At 44.1% G+C, this 15815-nt stretch overlaps 1 protein-coding gene across 1 annotated transcript in view; it reads left to right on the top strand.

Annotated features, from left to right (window-relative positions):
- cdc40 (cell division cycle 40 homolog (S. cerevisiae)) overlaps nt 1-15815 on the top strand; it is a 163801-nt gene that overhangs the window by 84151 nt on the left and 63835 nt on the right. Inside the window, exons 8-9 of the mRNA XM_055634949.1 lie at nt 9647-9721; nt 13216-13261. Coding sequence (XP_055490924.1) covers nt 9647-9721; nt 13216-13261 — 121 coding nt within the window. The remainder of the gene's footprint in view (nt 1-9646; nt 9722-13215; nt 13262-15815) is intronic.

Here is a 15815-nt window from a genome sequence, read left to right as displayed (position 1 = left end):
AAACTAGCCTGAACTAAACAGTCGAGAAAAGCTTCAGAGATTCTCAAAGGGAATCTATTACCAAATTGTGTGTTGGCTGAAGATCACAAAGACTGTGAACTAATAAAGAGAAATGAACAAGTGATCAAGATCAATGAAGAAGTGAATAACAACAAGTCCTTTCATCGCTCCCAAAATAAATGCGGGGATGAAAGAGGTGACTGCGAGCGCAGTCGTCATGCATGTGCAATCAATATAGGAGAGCATAGCAAATATTAAAATGGTGGTTTTCATCTTTCCATTTCATCTTTGTGCAATATACAAACTTAACAAATTCCATGTGGCACTAGCTTCCTTGAAACTCTGCTCAAATGTTCACAGTTGTGTGTGTGTGTGTGTGTGTGGTGCTTAGGTAAGTGAACCGTCAGCATCTTTGATCCAGAGACAATAAGTACTTATCGCACCATGGCAAGTAGGGAATTGGCAAACAGATCTTTTTTTTTAATCTGGAATTTAATGAAAAAAATAACACATTACTGGAAAAATCCCATCTGGTTTAATAATGTCTTTCCGAGAAGGAAATCTGCCTCCGTGCCTGGTCTGGCCTGAACCACAAGCACGGCCAACTATTAATTACTCGCTCAATGGCAATTAGGGACTGACAATAAAAGCTTGCATCACCAGCAATGTCTGCCATCCATAGACAAATAAATAAAACCCACATAAGCTCATAAGCTCATAAGGCAGCATCTCTGGGGAGAAGGAATGGGTGACGTTTCTGGTCAAGAGCCTACTTCAGAATGAAAATACATTTCCTCCTTTATGGAAGCTAAATGTGCCATTGCTAGCAGTAACAATTTGTGGATAGACACGAATTCTTCTGCAGTTGCATGGGGCTCTGGTGAGACCACATTTGGAGTATTGTGTACAGTTTTAATCTCCTAATTTGAGGAAGCACATCCTTGTGATTGAGGCAGTGCAGCGTAGGTTCACAAGATTGATCCCTGGGATGGCAGGACTGTCATATGAGGAAAGATTGAAAAGACTAGGCTTGTATTCACTGGAGTTTAGAAGGATGAAGGGGTAACTTATAGAAACATATAAAATTATTAAAGGACTGGACAAGCTAGATGCAGGAAAAATGTTCCCAATGTTGGGCGAGTCCAGAACCAGGGGCCACAGTCTTAGAATAAAGGGGAGGTCATTTAAGACTGAGGTGAGAAAAAACTTTTTCACCCAGAGAGTTGCGAATTTATGGAATTCCTTTCCACAGAGGTCAGTGGAGGCTAAGTCATTAGATGGATTTAAGAGAGAGTTAGATAGAGCTCTAGGGGCTAGTGGAGTCAAGGGATATGGAGCAAAGACAGGCACGGGTTATTGATAGGGGACGATCAGCGATGATCACCATGAATGGCGGTGCTGACGCGAAGGGCCGAATGGCCTCCACCGGCACCTATTTTCTATGTTTCTAAAATGCTGGAGTAACTCAGCGGGACAGGCAGTATCTCTGGATGGAAGGAATAGGTGATGTTTCGGGTCGAGACCATTCATCGACATATGGAAAGATAAGGTGTGAAAGGGGTCAAAGATTTTTTTTAAAAGGTAGAATATATCTTTGTTTACTAGGGTAAGGTGACAACGAGGCATACAAAGATAAAATGTAATCAGGAAGACAGTCAGACTGGTCAGAGAACTGAGATGGGGAGGGATGGAAAGAGAGGGAAAGCTGTGGATGGCTTGATTGTAATCATGTATTGTCTTTGTAATCATGCATTGACTGGTTAGCACGTAACAAATGCTTTTCACTGTACATCGGTACACATGGCAACAAACGTAACTCAACTCACTATTACCAAGCAACCCAATGCAAATAGATCCACTTCATAACCATGTTTTACACTTCAGGAAATTAAAATGATACCCAAACGAAGCATTCACAGGCCGTTCAGCAGCCATTTTCTTTGTTGCTTCCGTTCAAATGAAAAAAGTATTTGGAAGTAAAAGACTCATCCATTTTGTGCTGATATCGAAATCGATTAATGGTAATTTGAGGGAAAATGTATTAAACCATCAGTGTAGGCAGTACAGTGGCACAGCTGGTAGAACTGCTGCCTCATTGTGCCAGAGAACAGGGTTTGATCCTGAGCTCAGGTTTAGAGATACAGCGTGGAAATAGGCCCTTTGGCACACCGAGTCTGCACCGACCAGCGACCCCTGCACACTAACACTATCCCACACACTAGGGACAATTTTACATTGACCCCAAGTCAATTAACTTGATCCATCTGCAGGGTAGGACAGGTGATGTTTCATACAGCCATAGAGACTGCTGTCTAAGATGCCCATCTATGCTAGTCCCATCGGCCTGCGTTTGGCCCATTTCCCTCTAAAGCTATTCTTTCCATGCACCTGTCTAAATGTTTCTGAATTGGTGCAATAGTATTTACTTCAACTACCTCCTCCAGCAGCTCGTTCCATACACCCGCCACCCTTGGGTTCCTATTAACTCTTTCCCCCCTCCCCTCCAACCTATGTCCACAAGGTTCCCCTACTCTGCCCGATCTATTCCTCTAATGACTTTCTACACCTGTATAAGATCGCCCCTCATTCTCCCGCGCTCCAAGGAATAGAGTCCCAGCCTGCCCCAACCGCTCCCTCTAGCTCAGACCCTCGAGTCCCAGCAACATCCTTGTTAAACATGTTCCTGATGTTGGGGGAGTCCAGAACCAGGAGCCACTGTTCAAGAATAAGGAGTAAGCCATTTAGAGCAGAGACAAGGAAACACTTTTTCTCACAGAGAGTGGTGAGTCTGTGGAATTCTCTGCCTCAGAGGGCAGTGGAGGCTGGTTCTCTGGATGCTTTCAAGTGAGAGCTAGATAGGGCTCTTAAAGATAGCGGAGTCAGGGGAAATGGGGAGAAGACAGGAACGGGGTATTGATTGGGGATGATCGGCCATGATCACATTGAATGCGGTGCTGGCTTGAAGGGCTGAATGGCCTACCCCTGCACCTGTTGTCTATTGTTAACCTTCTCTGCACCCTTTCCAGCTATTGGTTGACGGTTTAAAATTGGCCAGGTCACAGGGAGAGTTACTTGGTCATTTTGAAATCAAACCTTTCTTTAAACATTCACCTGAGAGGGAAAAAGAAATTCACTTTAGTTCCTGATCCAAAAGTCATCACCCCTTCCCCTAAGGGCTGTGATTCTGTCCTTGTGCAGAGCCTGGGCCTTGAAACATCTTCAGATTTTAACGCTGAGAGTGCTGCCACTGAGCTAACACTGTCGGATTACAATTCAATGTTTTGGACTTGGAGGAGTGTGGAAAACACCCCAAATGCTAGCAACTACCCAGATGACCCAGAGGTTCATTTCATCGATTGATTGAATCCATTTAAAGGCACAGGATTGAAACAGGCCCTCAATCATACCGAGTTCACGCCGGCCATCGATCGCCCGTTCACACTAGTTCTACCTCATCCCACTTTCCCATCCACTCCTTACACACTAGGGGTGATTTACAGAGGCTAATCAACCTGCAAACCCGCACAACATCGGGATGTGGGAGGAAACCGGAGCACCCGGAGGAAACCTACGCAATCGCAGAGAGTGCAGGAAGGAACTGCAGATGCTGGTTTACACCGAAGCTAAACCCAAAACGCTGGAGTAACTCAGCGGATCATCTATTTATTTTCTCCAGCGATGCCGCCTGACACACACTGAGTTACTCTTAGGCATTTTGTTTCTATCTTCAGTCACAGAGAGAATGTGCAAACTCCACACAGACAGCACCCAGCGGTCAGGATCGAACCTGGGTCTCCAGTGCTGAGGCAACAGTTCCACCAGCTGCGCCACTGTGGCACTCTCCATTTCACCCTTGCATTATTCTTTTTCTTTCATTTTTAGAAACATAGAAACATAAAAAATAGGTGCAGGAGGAGGCCATTCGGCCCTTCGAGCCAGCACAGCCATTCATTGCGATCATGGCTGATCGTCCCCAATCAATAACCCATACCTGCCTTCTCCCCATATCCCTTGACTCCACTAGCCCCTAGAGCTCTATCTAACCCTCTCTTAAATCTATCCAGTGACTTGGCCTCCACTGCCCTCTGTGGCAGGGAATTCCATAAATTCACAACTCTCTGGGTGAAAAAGTTCCTTCTCACCTCAGTCTTAAATGGCCTCCCCTTTATTCTAAGACTGTGGCCCCTGGTTCTGGACTCTATAAGTTTATTTTGCTGTTCTGAATACAGTGCCTTGCTAGTATTTTACTAGCACTATGCTGAAAGTATTTATTTCAGAAGATTGAATCTTGGTCTGGGGGAACGGTGCGGGGGGGTGGGGGGGGTCGCTGGATAGGCTCAAGTTTAACAACGTGTGGAAAAACAAACAGAGTCAATGTTTTTTAGTGGGAGGCTCCATGTATCCTCATCATTTGCAGTTTTATTAATTTTCATGCACATGGTAATAATCATGTGGCCATCATCAGTGAGCCTAATCTGCTCTTAACTCTGCCGGCTATTTATGGACCTTCAGCAGACCTCGTTTATTGGATGCCCTAAAGGATAACATAGCCTGCAGCTGCATTGTGGCCCGGCTGAGATAACTTAATTTAGACGGAATGGCAATAAAACCCGAGGCCATCTCCATCAATGCAGTTCAGTGCACAATGTCATAGCATCGTCACTCGATGATAATGAAGGCTTTGGTATGTTCCCCTTTGAATTAAGGATTTGGAGAATGCGAATTTCAATCCATTTCCTTTATCAGATTAATATCTTGCTGTTATTTGAGGCAGTGTGGTATATTTTGGTAACAGCATTGTTTTGACTTTGCCTGTGCTCACAGCCAGCATCAATGGACTAGGCTGCTTTTCCACCCTCAATCGGGCAAGTTGCCAGAATGAAACTGAACTAAAGACAGCATTGTGATCTTTGTATAATGAAGCCATATTAAGTTTTCTGTTTCTGCCTTAGTCTCATTTTTTCCCCCCCGTTTAAACTGCAGTTGACTTTCTTCCAAAACACATCATTGAGCAGAAATGAATTTGTGTGGCGATGTCCACAGATGAACATTAAGCAAATGTACTGTCCTGAGGCGGCTCATCTAATTACAGCGCACTGTAGATGTCATCTTTCAACCGGCATTAGAAAGCACAAAGCCGAGGCTCACACACGATAAAACACAATCCATTAAACCAACTCTCTTCAGCAATGAAATACAGAGGGGCTTTGAAAGACCCACAAGTTGGTGCCAACTAAGCACTAACTCCATTTTTTCTTCTATACTGTCGATTTGTCTTTGTCACCAGAGCTGAACAGAACCCATTCTATAGTAAAGCATAAAATGCAGGGGTAACTCAGCAGTAAAATGGAGGAATAAGGAACTGCAGGTGCTGGTGAGTAGTTCAGGACCGCTCTCTGGTTGTGGTAGGATGATTCAGTTGCCTGATAACAGCTGGGAAGAAACTGTCCCTGAATCTGGAGGTGTGCATTTTCACACTTCTGTACCTTTTGCCCGATGGGAGAGGGGAGAGGGGAGACGAGGAAGTGGCCAGGGTGCGACTGGTCCTTGATTATGCTGCTGGCCTTGCCGAGGCAGCGTGAGGTGTAGATGGTGTCAATGGAAGGGAGGTTGGTTTGTGTGATGGTCTGGGCTGCGTCCACAATTCTCTGCAAATCTCTACAGATTTATACTCATGTTCCTCCTGTTCCATTAGAATCATTTTTTTTTGTCTATATGTGGTTCCTTCTTCTGTTCTGCCAAAATACATCACCCTGCACTCTTCTGCATCCAATTTCCTCAGGCGCTTATCTGCTTAATTAGTCTTGAACTATTCTCTTCACTGTTTGGTATCATCTGAAAATGGGTACATTCACTCAAATATAAAGCAGCTCCAGATCCTTACAAAAATCAGGAACAGCTTCTTTCCCTTCTGCTGAACAGTTCTCCCACACACTAGGGTGTAGTCTCGATCTTCCACCCTACCTCATTGCAGATATTGGACTTTTTCTCTGGAACTGCTTGTAACATTACAATGTTGAGAAACTATATTCTGCACTTGGATATTTTTCGCTTTGCTCTACCCGGTAGACTAGTATCTGAATGGCGAGACCATTCAGAATCGGCGGGAAGGGACCGGGGAATGCTGATGCAGGATTCCCAAAATTTGCAAGTTGAATCGGTAGTAAGGAAGGCAAATGCGATCTTGCCATATATTTCAGATTCAGATTCAAATTTTATTGTCATAGAAACATAGAAACATAGAAATTAGGTGCAGGAGTAGGCCATTCGGCCCTTCGAGCCTGCACCGCCATTCAATATGATCATGGCTGATCATCCAACTCAGTATCCCGTACCTGCCTTCTCTCCATACCCCCTGATCCCCTTAGCCACAAGGGCCACATCTAACTCCCTCTTAAATATAGCCAATGAACTGGCCTCAACTACCCTCTGTGGCAGAGAGTTCCAGAGATTCACCACTCTCTGCGTGAAAAAAGTTCTTCTCATCTCGGTTTTAAAGGATTTCCCCCTTATCCTTAAGCTGTGACCCCTTGTCCTGGACTTCCCTAACATCGGGAACAATCTTCCTGCATCTAGCCTGTCCAACCCCTTAAGAATTTTGTAAGTTTCTATAAGAAACTTACAAATTGTGCAGTACAGGACTAGAATATATAAGCAGGGTTGTAATGCTGAGGTAGACACAAAATGCTGGAGTAACTCAGCGGATGAGGCAGCATCTATGGAGAGAAGGAATGGGTGACGTTTTGGGTCGAGACCCTTCTTCAGACTGAATGTAATGCCTTATAAGGCTTTATAAGGCGTCGGGCTGACTGCTTTTGGAGTGGTGTGAGCAGTTTTGGGCGCCATCTGAGGGTTGGATGTGCTGGCTCTGGAGAGAATCCAAAGAAGGTTTATGAGAATGATCCCAGGGTTGACTGGGTTAACGTATGATGAGCGTGTGATGGCACAGAGCCTGTACTCGCTGGAGTTTAGAAGGATGAGGGGGGGACATCATTGACACTTACCAAATACTGAAAGGCTTGGATAGAGTGGATGTGGAGCAGATGTTCCCACTAGTGGGAGAGTCTAGGACTAGAGGTCACACTCAGAATTAAAGGACGATTCTTTAGGAAGGAAATGAGGAGGAATTTCTTTAGTCAGAGGGTGGTGAATCTGTGAAATTCATTGCCACAAATGGCTATGGAGGGCATCAGTGGGTAGTTTTAAAGTGAAAATTGACAGATTCTTGATTAGTACAGGTGTCAGGGGTAATGGGGAGAAGGCAGGAGAATGGGGTTAGGAGGGAGAGATAGATTAGCCATGATTGGATGGTGAAGAAGACGATGGGCCGAATGGCTTATCACTGCTCCTATCACTTATGAAATTATGATCTGACCAGGTCATCTGCATCATCTGTACTAATTGTAAAGAAATCATTCCCATTTGCATATGCATGCTTTCAAAAAAAGTTGGATGGGGTTAATTGGTTAAAGATATATGCATGTTATTTTGTCATAAAGATGGATATTAGTAGAATGGTTCAATTAAACTGGACACACATGGTGCAAAAGGGTCCCAGCCCCAAACATCATCCATCTGTGTCCTCTACGGATGCTGCCTGACCTGCCGGGTTCCTCCAGCACTCTGTGTTCTGTGCAAGATTCCAGCAGCTGTAGTTCTTTGCGTTTCTTATGTGAAGGACATTGTTGGGCACAGTGAAGGTCTTATGCCCCTGTCCCACTTAGAAAACCTGAACGGAAACCTCTGGAGACTTTGCGCCCCACCTAAGGTTTCCGTGCGGTTCCTGGAGGTTGCAGGTAGTGGAAGCAGGTAGGGAGACTGACAAAAACCTCCGGGAACCGCATGGAAACCTTGGGTGGGGCGCAAAGTCTCCAGAGGTTTCCGTTCAGGTTTCCTAAGTGGGACAGGGGCATTACACTCTGGACTAACTCATGCTCACAAACACCAATCAACCAACTGCTTAGGCGAGGCAAACTATTCAAGCCACAGCCTAGTGTCCTTCCGCTGCTGAATATCAAAGGGACACCCTTCAAACAAGGCAAGGGATATCACCGCAAGGGGGCACATGAGATATATATGTGTGTGTGTATATATATATATATATTCTATGCTATATGGACACACTGATCTGATCTGTAATTATGCCTACAATATCCTGTTGTGCTGCAGCAAGCAAGAATTTCATTGTCCTATCTGGGACACATGACAATAAACTCTCTTGACTTGACTTGACTTGAGTGGCAAAGGTGTTTTCTGTAAAGACAGATGTGAACCAAAACATGTACAAAACAAAACTGCAAAATACTTTTGTTCAAGGGTCTTGGTGAGACCACACCTGGAGTATTGCGTGCAGTTTTGGTCTCCAAATCTGAGGAAGGACATTGTTGCCATGGAGGGAGTGCAGAGACGGTTCACCAGACTGATTCCTGGGATGTCAGGACTGTCTTATGATAAAAGACTGGATAGACTTGGTTTATACTCTCTAGAATTTAGGAGATTGAGAGGGGATCTTATAGAAACTTACAAAATTCTTAAGGGGTTGGACAGGCTAGATGCAGGAAGATTGTTCCCGATGTTGGGGAGGTCCAGGACAAGGGGTCACAGCTTAAGGATAAGGGGGAAATCCTTTAAAACCGAGAGGAGAAGAACTTTTTTCACACAGAGAGTGGTGAATCTCTGGAACTCTCTGCCACAGAGGGTAGTTGAGGCCAGTTCATTGGCTATATTTAAGAGGGAGTTAGATGTGGCCCTTGTGGCTGAGGGGATCGGGGGGTATGGAGAGAGGGCAGGTACGGGATGCTGAGTTGGATGATCAGCCATGATCGTGTTGAGTGGCGGTGCAGGCTCGAAGGGCCGAATGGCCTACTCCTGCACCTAATTTCTATGTTAATCTAATCTAATCTAATCTAATCTAAATGAATCAGGGGGTATGGAGAGAAGGCAGGTACAGGATACTGAGTTGGATGATCAGCCATGATTATATTGAATGGCAGTGCAGGCTCGAAGGGCCGAATGGCCTACTCCTGCACCTAATTTCTATGTTTCTATGTTTCAAAGTGGCTATAAACTCAATAGTATAATACTGTGTATATCACTATTGAATACTATAACACTTCTGAACACTGAGTATAACACTGTTGTATACAATACGATAGAACTTTATTGATCCCAGGAGGGAAATTGATCTGTCAACCGTAATAAAACACAAAATACATGGAACGTGAAATTAACGTGACGAGTGGAAAGGATTGGGGACGTGCAAAGATTGGTGGAGTGGGGAGGGGAGTCAGTCTCAGTCTAGCCCACGGCAGAAGGGGAAGGAGTTGTACAGTTTATAACACTTCTGAACACTATGACACTATTGGATATATAGACATATAGAATGTATGACATTAAGAATAAATTGAATGTATATAGAGATTATTGCATGTTTTTTGTTTTTATACATCTTTTAATGAATAATGTTTATTCTCGGAGGGGTAAAATAAACTACTCAAAACTATTCACCGTGACATTGACATCTACTGATAAACTTGCACTGCCATACTCCTAAAAAGAAGAAAATGAGTTTCAGCAATTCTTACTGCAGAATAAGATGTACTCCATGCTTGCGTCTGAAGTAATTCTTGAATCCATTATGTTTCAGGGCGTCAGCGCTATTCGACTATTTCCAGCATCTGGTCACCTACTGTTGTCCTGTTCCATGGACTGTAAAATCAAGGTAAAGCTTTCTCGTGTAGCTTCACACTTCCTAATGGTGTTTATGTAGAACCAAGTAAGTATAAGATAAATACCAGAATATATAAGTTCATATTCATAAATTCATAAGTGATAGGAGCACAATTAGGCCATTCGGCCCATCAAGTCTACTCCGCCATTCAAGCAAGGCTGATCTATCTCTCCCTCCTAATTCCATTCTGCCTTCTTCCAATAATCCCTAACACCGTACTAATCAAGAATCTATCTCTGCCTTAAAAATATCCAGTGACTTGGCCTCCGCAGCCTTTTATGGCAATGAATTCCACAGATTCACCACCCTCTGACTAAAGAAATTCCTCCTCGTCTCCTTCCTAAAGGAACGTCCTTTAATTCTGAGGATATGGCCTCTGGTCCTAGACTCTCCCCCTAGAGGGAACGTCCGCCCCAAGCACAGTCTTTATAATACAGAGTTGGGGAATAAAGAGCCAGAGGACATTGGTTTAAGGTGGGGGGGGGAAGATTTAATAGGAACCTGAGGGCAGCTTTTTCCACACAATGGTGGTGGGTGTATGGAACGAGCTGCCGGAAGAGGTAGTTGAGGCAGGTACTATCGCAACGTTTAAAAGACATTTGGACACACAAATGGAAAGGATATGTTTGGAAGGATATAGGCCAAATGCAGGCGGGTGGTACTAGTGTATATGGGACATCTTGGTTGGTCCGGGCAAGTTGGGCCGAAGGGCCTGTTTCCACTCATTGACTCTCACTGGTTCCACACGGTCACTTGTTCAATTAATATGTTAACAATTAAATCCTCACCCATTCCTCACTGGAAATCTCTTATTAATAAATCTATTTTACTTCATATTTTGGCACCACATTATAATCTTATTAAAATATTTGTATAGGAACATAAGGTGGATTTATGACTGGAAATAATGCATTTAGCAGAAATGAGTATTAGCTGCATCATAAGAAATCTAGATGACACCCTCACCATGAATTATTATTTTAATTTATAATCCCACTACAGTTGCAATATCTCCTTTGTGTCTACTGTTGCTAATTTAAATCATTTAAATGTAGCCTTATTCTGTTAGGTTCTATGATGCAGTGGCGATAGCTGGCACCTATTAATAGGCCCAACACCAGGATGTGTGATACTTTTGCATTGTTTGACGCTTGTGATTTGAACGTGTTGATTGAAAAGTAGATCACAAGTAATTATGTTCAAGAAGGAACTGCAGATGCTGGAAAATCGAAGGTAGACAAAAATGCTGGGGAAACTCAGCGGGTGAGGCAGCATCTATGGAGCGAAGGAAATAGGCAACCTTTCGTGCCGAAACGTTGCCAATTTCCTTCGCTCCATAGATGCTGCCTCACAAGTCATTGTTCTGATTTCAGTGTGCCACATCGAAAATTGACTGGAAAAGTGATTGTAGCTCAGGCCACTTCACAGAGGATGAAAGAAACCAATGTCAAGTTGTGATGGCATACATGCAAACAGGGCCAAAAATATGTGGCAGGCCCTGTAAGTGTATTAAAGATATGGACAGATGGATGGGCTTTGAAGCTCCACTCAAGGATCCAAATTGCATGAGATCGAGTCAGTCAGTTTAGACAATAGACAATAGGTGCAGCAGTAGGCCATTCGGCCCGTCGAGCCAGCACCGCCATTCAATGTGATCATGGCTGATCATCCCCAATCAGTACCCCGTTCCTGCCTTATCCCCTGACTCCGTTATCTTTAAGAGCCCCATCCAGCTCTCTCTTGAAAGCATCCAGAGAACCAGCCTCCACCGCCCTCTGAGGCAGAGAATTCCACAGACTCACCACTCTCTGTGTGAAAATGTGTTTCCTCGTCTCCGTTCTAAATGGCTTACCTCTTTTTCTTAAACTGTGGCTCCCGGTTCTAGGCTCCCCCACCATCGGGAACATGTTTCCCGCCTATCCAAACCCTTAATAATCTTATATGTTTCTATAAAGCACTTTGGCCAACGAGAGTTGTTTTTTTAAATGTGCTATATAAATAAATGTGACTTGACGACTTGACTATAAGAAATCCTCTCATCCTTCTAAACTCCAGAGTATACAAGCCCAGGTTTAGGCCCAAATACAAGTTTAGTTTATTGTATAGATCTCATACAATAGGTACTATGAAAAGCTTTTGCTGCGTGCTAACCAGCCAGCGGAAAGACAATACATGATTACAATCGAGCCGTTCGCAGTGTACAGATACATGATAAGGGATTAGTGCAAGGTAAAGCCACCAAAGTCTGATCAAAGATAGTCTGAGGGTCCCCGATGAGGAAGATAGTACTACCAGCCAGTAAGCAGCCTGACAGGAGATGATGGCAGTTGTAAGGAACCGGAGTTCACCAAGATTTCAATACATTATCTTCAGCCTTCTAATGTTAAATTGGAGGTGGTTCTGGCCCATGACAACTTATTACATCCAGGAACAATGGAACTGGGACCAAGTTATCAGCGTACAAAGCTGCAGATGAAGGTGGTCACATAGAGCCGTAAGGGAAACTTGTGCTTGGGTTGTAACTCCATTTGGGATTAAACTAAGAGTAATTGGAAACATGCAGGGGCCTTTCATTTACAGATGAGTTAGTCGGCCAATTGGGGCCCATATAATCAAAATATACACCATTGTTTATATTTGCAAATTCCAGAATGTTCTGCTTAGGCATATTAATAGTGATATGCCTAGTTTTTGTATCCCTAAATCAAGAAGAATTTTGGTCTCGGCCAGCCAGAGAAGCAACAGAAGGCGGAGGTCTGTGGAATTCATTGGCACAGACGGCTGTGGAGGCCAAGTCATTGAGAGTTTTTAAAGTGGAGATTGACAGGTTCCTGCTTAGTACATTCTTGAAAGATACATCAGCCATGATTGAATGGCAAAGTAGGCACAATGGGCCGAATGACCTAATTCTGCACGTATAGAACATAGAAAATAGGTGCAGGAGGAGGCCATTCGGCCCTTCGACCCAGCACCGCCATTCATTGTGATCATAGCTGATCATCCACAATCAATAACCCGTGCCTGCCTTCTCCCCATATCCCTTGATTCCGCTATCCCCTAGAGCTCTATCTAACTCTCTTTTAAATCCATCCAGTGAATTGGCCTCCACTGCCCTCTGTGGCAGGGAATTCCACAAATCCACAACTCTCTGGGTGAAAACATTTTTTCTCGTCTTAATTTTAAATGGCCTCCCCTTTATTCTGTGGCCCCTGGGTTCTGGACTCGCCCAACATTGGGAACATTTTTCCTGCGTCTAGCTTGTCCAGTCCTTTTCTAATTTTATATGTTTCTGTAAGAAACCCCCCCTCATCCTTCTAAACTCCAGTTAACATGAAGCCACTGCAGCAGTACAGTAAAGAACAGTTGGTGTTTGTAAATCACAATCTGCCCACCATATAGGTACAGGTCAGTGGGGAGGAGGAATCTGGAGGGGGATTGAAATATGTTACCTCCATTACATCTTACATTAAATGTTTTGATTGCAGCTTTGGGAAGTTTACAATGACCGTAGATGTATTCGGACGTTCATTGGTAAGTAGAATTTTAATCTGGTTCCCCCAATGCAACCCGTCCCCCAACGCAATATTCCACCACTCGCTTATTGTGAGGCTGTAAAACCATGTTTCATGAATTCCCAGTCAGTAGATACAGCAGAGTCGATGAGATTGGATTTTTCCACGTTAATATCCATTGCAATCTTATTGCCCGGACGATAGTCAAGTCAAGTCAAGTCAAGTTTATTTGTCACATACACATACGAGATGTGCAGTGAAATGAAAGTGGCAATGCTCGCGGACTTTTGTGCAAAAGATAAACAACAAAACAACCAAACAAATTATAAACACAATCATAACACACATATTCTTTTACATAATAAATAATGGAAGGAAAAACGTTCAGTAGAGTTAGTCCCTGGTGAGATAGGCCTTTACAGTCCGAATTGCCTCTGGGAAGAAACTCCTTCTCAACCTCTCCATTCTCACCGCATGGCAACGGAGGCGTTTGCCTGACCGTAGCAGCTGGAACAGTCCGTTGCAGGGGTGGAAGGGGTCTCCCATGATTTTATTTGCTCTGGAGTTGCACCTCCTGTTGTATAGTTCCTGCAGGGGGGGCGAGTGAAGTTCCCATAGTGCGTTCGGCCGAACGCACTACTCTCTGCAGAGCCTTCGTGTGAATTTAAACAACTAACTGGCCTGTCCCACACGCAACTTTTTCGTGAGTTTTTATTGGCTTGCTGAACAATAATTTGTGTACACTATCTGGGCAGGAAAATCTTAGCTTAATTTACGCGCAAATTTAGAAATGTTTCAACGAATATTTAAAAATATAAGCTATCTAAAAATAAAGACCTTAAGGTTTATTTATGATAATTCAGCTTCTATCTTAATCATAGGTTCGGTTCAAATGCCAAAATTAATCAAGGCTCTCTACAGTGTGTACTAATTTAATTTTAAAATTGCGCATTTTCTGCGGGCAACCTGGAGGGAATTTTTAAAAAATGATTGGTGATCCAGGAAGGTTGAAAACAGCCTAACTGTTCGACCCTGGGGTTCCTTCAATTTGACATCTGACAGAGCACAAAACAAAATTCCTGCTTCAGACATCACTTGCTGTCAGTGGAAAGCCATCATTCTTTCACCGCCAATTGCAAAATCTGGCTCATAGAAAACATAGAAACATAGAAAATAGGTGCAGGAGTAGGCCATTCGGCCCTTCGAGCCTGCACCGCCATTCAATATGATCATGGTTGATCATCCAACTCAGTATCCCGTACCTGCCTTCTCTCCATACCCCCTGATACCTTTAGCCACAAGGGCCCCATCTAACTCCCTCTTAATTTTAGCCAATGAACTGGCCTCTGTGGCAGAGAATTCCAGAGATTCGCCACTCTCTGTGTGTAAAAAATGTTTTTTCTCATCTCGGTCCTAAACGATTTCCCCCTTATCCTTAAACTGTGTGACCCCTTGTTCTGGACTTCCCCAACATCGGGAACAATCTTCCCGCATCTAGCCTGTCCAAACCCTTAAGAATTTTGTACGTTTCTATAAGTTTCTCATCCGCATATACGCTCCTCGCGTATTACACGTGATTGATTTGCGCATTTTTGAAATAACCCACTTGTTCCTGTAATACCAAAATGGCATTTACCGCTGGTACTTTTGGGATAATGCACCATGTAGTCGTGTATACGTTTAGTTTTTAGTTTTGGAGATATACGACGGGAAACAGGCCCTTCGGCCCACCGAGTCCGCACCGACCAGCGATCCCCGCACATTAAACTACACACTACACACACTACATTTCTAACACGCCAATTTACCTACAAACCTGTGCGTCTTTGGAATGTGGGAGGATCTCAGAGAAAACCCATACGGTCACGGGGAGAAGGTACAAATTCCGTACAGACAGCACCCGTAGTCGGGGTGGAACCCGGGTCTCTGGCGCTGGCGCTGTAAAGCAGCAACTCTACCGCTGCGCCACCAAATGATGAATGTACAGGTTTTTGAATTACTCACTGCTTTTCAAGCACTTATAACCTCCGCTTAAAATTTCATGGTGATTAATGGACATTGGTTGCAATCTTTAACAAGACTGACTTTGCAATTGAGTAACACATGGCAACGTTTGTTTTAAGAGGAGCTTTCTTAGACAGCAGTGATGTAACACCTGTCCCTATACCTCCTCCCTCACCTCCATCCCGGGACCCCAGCTGTCCCCCCAGGCGAGGCAGAGGTTCACATGCACCCACTCTAATCTCATCTACTGCAGCCAGTGTTCATAATGAGACCAAGAATCCTAATGAGACCCAATGACACTAAAATTAAACCCGAACCTGTTCCGCCATTGCCCACTGGAGCTCCCAGTTGCTAAACCGATTAACTCCCTTTCCCATTCCCCCACGGACCTTTCTGTCCAGGGCCACCTCCATTGCCAGAGTGGCAAATGAAGGAACAGCACCTCATATTTTCCGCTTTGGTAGTTTACACCCCAACAGTACGAACATTGAATTCTCCAGTTGTAGGTAACAACACATATCCCCCCCCCCCCCTTCTAGTCCCCCATTCCCTCACACGTGTCCGACCTG

Source organism: Leucoraja erinacea, chromosome 5 (genome assembly GCF_028641065.1).
Source record: "Leucoraja erinacea ecotype New England chromosome 5, Leri_hhj_1, whole genome shotgun sequence".
NCBI classification, from domain to species: domain Eukaryota; kingdom Metazoa; phylum Chordata; class Chondrichthyes; order Rajiformes; family Rajidae; genus Leucoraja; species Leucoraja erinaceus.
Note: the sequence above shows the minus strand (reverse complement) of the source record. Positions and strands in the feature narration are given on the sequence as shown.